Source organism: Camelina sativa, chromosome 1, assembly GCF_030686135.1.
Source record: "Camelina sativa cultivar CO46 ecotype springtype chromosome 1, ASM3068613v1".
In the NCBI taxonomy this organism is placed as follows: domain Eukaryota; kingdom Viridiplantae; phylum Streptophyta; class Magnoliopsida; order Brassicales; family Brassicaceae; genus Camelina; species Camelina sativa.
Window position 1 is genome coordinate 16,198,417 of NC_141880.1, and position 7,528 is coordinate 16,205,944.

Below are 7,528 nucleotides of genomic sequence, written 5' to 3' on the forward strand. Positions count from 1 at the left end.
ATCGGTTTTTGAGTTATTCGGATTTTGAGAAATGTTGCCGAATTGAACCAAAAATTTAATCGGAACTCGGCGTAATCGGGTCGGATATATGAATAATATAGTATTCTGAATGTTATCGAGAACAACACTACTTCGGATCTTTTTGCACCGAAGTAGGCAAACAAAATTGAGCTTAGCTCATCCGTATATGTGTATGACATCATTACAGACCATATGCACCCATACATTACAGACCATATGCGCCCATACATTACAGACCTAAATAACAGTTTTAGTAGAATTGAATCAATACCAACTCATTGTTTAGAAGGTAGAAGCTATTGAATCAATACCATATCAAGGTTGTGCATGGTGCATGCTGTTGCTAATCCTTCTCAAAAACCACAAAAGAGAGCAGCTACCACTTCCGATTTTCATAGTTATGTTAATGTTGCTTTACACATCAAAAAGTACAAAAAAACAGCCTATGATTACCTGTAAACATTGAAAACAAAGAAGCCTTAGAACTTGTAATCTTATCAAGTAACAAGCAAGAATACATAGATTGAAATACAAATACTCAACTTATATAAAGAAGATTCATTGAGTATGTGCATTCCGAGAATCTGAATTAGGAAATAAACAAGTGTTAGAAGTAAGATGGTATGAAGATATGTATATAAACAGAAATGTTATACTTACCAAGGGATTCGAAGAATGCAACATCCTCCATCATTTGTGTTATGTTTGCAACTTCATCATCAGCTTTGAAGTTGCACCTAAGCCATTGTTGAGTGAGAATCATAACCTCAACCATATAAGGAGTTAAAGAACTCCTATATGAATCCAAGACTCGACCATTAGTGCTAAAAACTGATTCTGAAGCAACAGAGGATACTTGAATAGCTAGAACATCCTTAGCCATTGCAGATAAGATAGGGAACTTCTGGTTGTTGCACTTCCACCATGAGAGGACATCATAAGGAAAACCTAAAGTACTCTCCACTCTAACCTCTGTCTTCTCAGTTAAGTAGATATCTAACTCATTGCAGCCTTCTACTGGTCTCTTAGATCTAACCAGCTTGTTGTACAAAGAATCAATACCCTCACAGTCATCATCATCAGATAAGTCAGCTATTATAGGTGATGGAAGTTCCTCTTCTGGTTGCTCAACAGGTTTGCGAAGTCTCAAACTGTATTCCGAGAACATTTGTTTCATCACACATGTAACTGAATTACTAAGCTTCCTAAACTCTATTGTATTCTTACCATAAAGTTGTTCAAAGCAAAGAGTAGCAAACTGCATCTTATTCTGGGGATCTAAAACACTAGCAACAATAACAATCAGATTCATATTCATCAACCCATCCCAATACTTCTCAAACTTATCCCTCATAATATGAGCCTGCTTTCTAACCTCTTCATTACTGTTTCCACATCTAGTGATAAGACTTCTCTCAATGTTCACTATGTGCTTATAAGCATCAGTTGAAATCACTGATGTATGTAGAGGCAGAAAACGTCAAAGTGCAGTTGTAAAAGATTTTCAGGAACTTGACTAACCTTGACACCTCTTCCCAATCAGAAAACATTGGTGGTCCATCACGTTTCTGTTTGGTTTTCTCATCCTCTTCATTGAAATAATCCTCATACAACTTGTCCTCAGTCAGCATCTTCTGAAAGGTTACTCTCAACTTCAAAGTTTGAGTCAGCATAAGGTAAGTTGAATTCCACCTGGTAATGACATCCAGAGGCAAGCTGCCTCTACACACCTTTCATGTGTCACACCTAATCAATAAACAGAGAAAACAGAGAAATTAGACTAAAAGCTAAAGTAGTATGTGCTTTCAATAAAATTCAGAAGTAAATGTTTGAAGTTATCACCTAAGTGTAAAGGACTTCAGTCTTGTATACGATGATCTCACATACTTGATTGAATTCCTGATAGCAGTAATACAAGGTTTAGCCTTCTTCACTCCATCTGACACAATCAGATTGAGGATGTGAGCACAGCATCTCATAAGCAAGAATTCACCATCTGTGACTAAAGCTTCTCCTCCTCTCAGCCTCAACTCGTCTCTAAAAACCCTCAAAGCATTGTCATTATCCTTAGCATTATCAACAGTCACTGAAAATACCTTCTTGATCCCCTATTCCTCTAAACAATCCAAAAGTTGTCCAGCAATCGTGTCTCCTTTGTGATCAGTGATTACCTTGAAGCTTAGTATCCTTTTCTGCATTGCCCAATTCTCATCATTCCAGTGAGCAGTCACCACCATGTAGTTGACATAGGTTGTTTGCGAAACCCATATATTCGTGGTAAGAGAAACTCTTTGTTGCTCAACACCAAACAAGTGCTTCAACTCTTCTTTCTCTTGCAGAAACATTCCAGATATGTCCTTAGAAGAGGTCCTTTTTGAGAAAGTCTTGTACATAGGCAGCAAGTTTAAACATAAACGTTTCCACCCTTCAGATTCAACAAAAGAAAAAGGCAACTCATTCATAACAACTATCTGATTAACAGATAACCTATAAAGCTTAGGATCATACTTAATGACCATCATATCCCCCCCCCTCTTATCAGCACCTAAAGCAGTCTGATTTTCCATCTCTTTGAACTCCTTAAACTTTTTGCATCTATCTATGTGACCCTTCATCCCGCTAGTCCCTGATTGCTTTGTATCACACCCAACCTGTTGCTGACAATACTTACAGAAGCTGAATTGATCATCCTCATTCCTTTGAATGAAATGTTGCCAGACCTAAGCCCTTTTAGGATACTTCTTCTTCGCCTTAGGTGGTAGACCAGAGTCTAGTTTTGCTCTTTTACTCCCAGTCGTAGCCTTCTCAGCCTGAGCAGTCCCATCCTGACCAATTCCTTCTATGATAACAGGTTCTTCACCATCCTTCTCGACGTTAGGGTTGTAATCTTCAGCCTCCATCTGCAAAGCATAACAGTCGATTAGCATTAGAGAAGTTTAAACAAGTAAACCATCAAGAAAAGTCTACTCAATTCAATCGACTAACAGAAACCTTAGGTTATGGTTAATTTCATCTTAAAACTTCAAAACTAAAAACAACAGGACTACATTTAACAACCTATAAGAAGAAATCAAGAAACTATAACAAAATTTTGAAAATAAATCGAATTGAAAAATTTAGGGTTAGGGTTTTTTGTTTTAAATCCGAGATTAACGAGATTATGCTACTACAAATTAACAGAAACCCAAGGGTTTTAAACCATTTCGATTATAAGAACAGAGATTGAAAGGAACCAGAGTCTACCTTTTCGATTTGGGGATTAGGGTTCACCAAATCTGATTTTCCACCGCCGATATACTTGTTAGAAGACGAAGAAGAGCAATAGAAGAAGAGATTACGAGAAGGAGAGAAGAAACGATGAAGAAAAGTCAGTGAGTCGGAGTTTGGTGTTCACAGCGAAAGAATCGCCTTTGAGTCGCACAAGGGTTTGAGAGAGTTGGCTCTGGAGTGAATGTGATTAGGTTTAGTGTTAATAAACTTTTATACCTTGGTTAACGAAAACCGATCGGAAATCAGATTCCGAACCTGATTAATCCGAAACCGAATTCCCAATTTAATTGCATCCGATCGGCTAACTCTCTATTCCTCTCTCGGAACCAAAATCCGAATTTGTCGATTTATTCGGTTCAATTCGAACAAACCAAACCGAAACCCTAGTATTTGTGATGTTTAAAGCACCAGCTTCATGAGCTTTTTTTAACCATAGGTGAAACATGAACAAAATAATAGTGTAGTTAATATTTTTGTTGATACACAAAAGGAGTCGGAACTTGGGGTAATTTCTTTACAAAATTCTCTTTTCTTAGCCTAAAAATCATCACCATTTTATAAACTCATTAAAAGTGAGTGGATTAAATTTACTCCTTGGTTCATTTATCAAAAAAAAAATAATAATAATAGTTGGTTGCCAAATTTTTTGTTTTGAAAACGTGAATTTGCTGATTTTGTGAAAACGTGAATTATTATTTATTTTACTAGTCTTATAAACAACCGAGTCAAAAAAAAAAAAAAGTCAAAATTGGTTTCTCACCGGCGATTCTATCAATGGCGAACAAATCAACGCCGTCCTCCTCCTCTTCTCCTCCCGTAACCTCAAAACCGTCCTCTCTTTTTCCGATATAGTCTCTCACCCCTGTCACTGTTTTCTTAATCAAGACTCTTGATCAGGTAGTTGCAGATGAAACGCAAGACTGGATGGTCGGAGCCGGGTCGGGTTGGGTCGAAGCTCGTACATCTTGTGATCACTTGAACTCTCTTTCTTCCGATTTGATTCACTTACCAACTCCTGATACTCCTTGTTCAAGGTAACGGAGACGCTTGATTTGGTGTTCTGGTTAGCGAGAATCAATTAGATTTCTAGGTCTTTCTCTCTACACGTTCCTGCTTGTTGTTTCTTGAAGATGTTAGAGTCTTCAAGAAGTAGCCCTGAACAAGTATTTGGATTGTTGTATTTGAGTTGTAGCCCTGAACGAGTAAGTAGTGTAACATTCAATTGCAAATAGGCCATGGAATCAAGTTTCTATGGGAGTTGAGCTAAGCTAAAGTCATAACTAAACTTAGAATCAGTTCCATATTCTGCAGTTGAAGACTAAAATGACTCTTCTGCTTTGTGATTTTTGATTAGTTATTTCTGAATATCTGAGGAAACAATCTAAAGCACTGCACCTCTTGTGCTTGTGGAGTGCCTGTGATTGTTTTTGTCATCATTCTTTTAGATTGATGCATTTTGAATTGTAGCCTGGAGCCCTGGACGACCACTTGCATACAGGGGAGAAAATTAATTATACATGAGCATTAGAGTTGAGGTCGTTGCACATGACATAAGTTGACTTAGAATTAGTTTTATCTTTGTGTCTCTCTCTACAGTTAAACGCTCAAATGTATGATTTGGCACTTTGTCTTTTTGATTTTTGTTGAAGTTGAAGATAGAATAATATACTTTTGTGCCGTAGAGAGTGTTTTAGGGATACAATCTCAAGCATTGTACCAAAGTTCTTATGATTGATTTGTTGGCAGTTTTGACATCATTGTTGTATTAACCCAATTATCAACAGTTCAAACAAAAGTTAACTTTGTATCAGTTCCATCGTTGTCTCTCTGAATTGACTTTTTCGCTTTGTGAGTTTTGTTGAAGTGTATGAAAAGATAGGGATGTTTAATACAATTTCAAGCACTATATTAAAGCTTTTGTTGTTTTTGTTGGCAGTATATTTGATTTTGGACATCATTCTTGTATGAACTCAATTATCTTACTTTCTAATGTGTATAAGGTGCCAAAATCCAGTAGAGAACTGGTTATGCCTTTGTTGTAAAGAGGTTCTATGCAGCCGTTTCGTGAACAGGCACATGCTTATGCATCATCAACAAACTGGTCACTGCCTCGCACTCAGTTATAGGTACATGTTTCTCATTACATTTGTTCTTTCTTCCTTAGTTATTTTAATGCCAACTGATATTTGATATCTATGTGGAAGCACAGTGACTTGTCGGTATGGTGCTTCTGCTGCGAGGCGTATCTTGATGCTCAGATCATATTGCAGCTGAGACCAATTCACCAGGCTGCTTACATTCTTAAATTTGGCGAGGCCCCTCCTTTACCCCAACTCTGAGCACCAATTACCTCTCTTTTTCTTCTTACCTGGTCTTTGCTTTTAGTCTCTCTGGATGTATTAGGGAAGATAATGTAATGTCGTATACTGAGCTCTTGTTGTGTTTTTTCTTGGTTCCATGATAGCCAATGAGGTTTATATTACGTTAATTATCATCTCACTTAAATTAGTGTGAGTTTAATAAAAGTTAAATTTCGAACAAATGTTTAAACAATAGCTTCATAATTCCAACGCAGAATTTACAAATTAATAAACAAATTCGAAAGTACGTTTTATGTGCCCCAAATAAAATAAATAACCGTCGATCCCACTTCCCCCACAATCATATGATTGAACCCCCACTCTCTCCTACAAACTCTCATATCCTCTGTTAACTCATTATGAGCAAATTCAATAGTTCATCTTTGAAGGCTTGAGACACAAACGAACAGAACACGATACAATAATGTTTTGTTTTTTGTTTGGATGGCGAAAGACATCCAAGTGTAAGAGTGTAGTGAAACAGCTTCAATGTCGTTTAAAGCTGCTCAAGAACAAGAAATACGCTATTTCAACACACTATCGACACGACATAGCTCAGTTGCTTCGCATTGGTGAACGAGACCGTGCTCTTCATAGGGCTCAACAGCTCTACCTTGATGAGAATCTCATGTCTCTCTACCACTTGTTGCTTCACTTCTCCGGCATAATCCTCCTCAACCTCTCCTACATTCGGAGACGTAAAGACCTTCCTGATGGCATCAACGAAGCCGTCTCAACACTTGTCTTTGCCTCTGCGAGATGTGGAGACTTGCATGAGCTACGAGCCTTGAGGATTCTTTTTGGTGCGCGTTATGGGCAACACTTTGTGGATACGGCTCTTAATCTTCTGCCTGGCAATTGTGTCAACCCTCAGGTTCATTGATGTTTCTCGCTTATCTTCTTCGCTTCTCTTTATGTGTCAATTAACACCGAACTCGTATAAAACTCGTTATGATTCAAGAAACTTCTAGTGTTATTTCGTCTTGCTTAAGGTTCAAGAAAGACTACATCTCTGACCTCAAAAACCTAACAGAGCATGTATATACTCAAATGCAGGTTATAGAGAAACTCTCCATGACCACAGTATCGTATGATGCCAAGTCCAAACTGTTGGGTGAGATAGCAGCGGAGCACGGCCTTCGTCTAGAAGTTTTGGCACTGCAATACACTCCGGAATTTCACAAACAGGTGACTCTTTGAATCACTATAGAAAATCTTATTTGCTTCTTAATGTTGTTGGAGTTGCGACTTGCGAGTACGTAATATGGTACATTGGTACTTCTTGGTGTGTGTAGGTACTAAAAAGCGAGGAGGCAGAAGAAGAGAAAGAAGTCATGGGTTCGGATTCTTATCAGCCAGAGTGTGCATCACAAAAGGCTGATAGCGAGGCAGACGTGTATAAGTTCACTCTCACGGATGGGGATGTAAATGAAAAGCAAGAAAATAGTGGTGGTAAAGCACCAAGGGATCAGAGAAAAGCATGTGATGATGAGGATTATTTCATAGAGGAAGAAGTGGTGGAAAAAGATCAGAGCGTGTTCAGATTCAAAGAGACTGACGAAGAAAGAAAAGAGAGAAGGAGGTCAAGGAGAAAAGCAAGATCATCAGCATCAAGCAGTCCAATAGCCAAAGACATGGAGTGTTGGAGGTACTACTACAAGGGAAAGAGAAGTCGTCAAAGGAGAGCATGTGGTCACTGTTACCATATAGTGTACAACGTGTTTACAATGTTGCCGGATCAAAAGGGTAATGGAGGAGATAGAGAAATAAGTTTAAAGGAAGCTAAGCATGTTCATCCTAAGCTTCCAGACTATGATCAGATTGTTGCTCACTTTACTGCTCTTAGGAAACAACAAAAACATATGCGTTCACCATAA

The 7,528-nt window shown here is 38.1% G+C and overlaps 2 protein-coding genes across 3 annotated transcripts; both read left to right on the forward strand.

Annotated features, from left to right (window-relative positions):
- Window positions 1–3,971: 3,971 nt before the first annotated feature.
- Window positions 3,972–5,833, forward strand: LOC104793191 (uncharacterized). Of its 2 annotated transcripts, none has more exons than XM_087459890.1 (4): window positions 3,972–4,107; window positions 4,189–4,325; window positions 5,292–5,417; window positions 5,501–5,833. In XM_087459890.1, exons 1-4 carry the CDS (start codon window positions 4,066–4,068, stop codon window positions 5,628–5,630), a joined length of 435 nt encoding a protein of 144 aa, XP_087316016.1. In that variant the 5' UTR covers window positions 3,972–4,065; the 3' UTR covers window positions 5,631–5,833. The 2 variants fall into 2 exon arrangements, with proteins under 2 accessions (XP_087316016.1, XP_087316018.1); XM_087459892.1 differs by having other exon boundaries at window positions 3,976–4,121.
- Window positions 5,834–6,075: 242 nt separating this feature from the next.
- LOC104709183 (uncharacterized) lies at window positions 6,076–7,528 on the forward strand. The gene is made up of 3 exons (XM_019232931.1): window positions 6,076–6,525; window positions 6,708–6,839; window positions 6,947–7,528. The coding sequence occupies exons 1-3, from the start codon at window positions 6,076–6,078 to the stop codon at window positions 7,526–7,528; spliced, it is 1,164 nt and encodes a 387-aa protein (XP_019088476.1).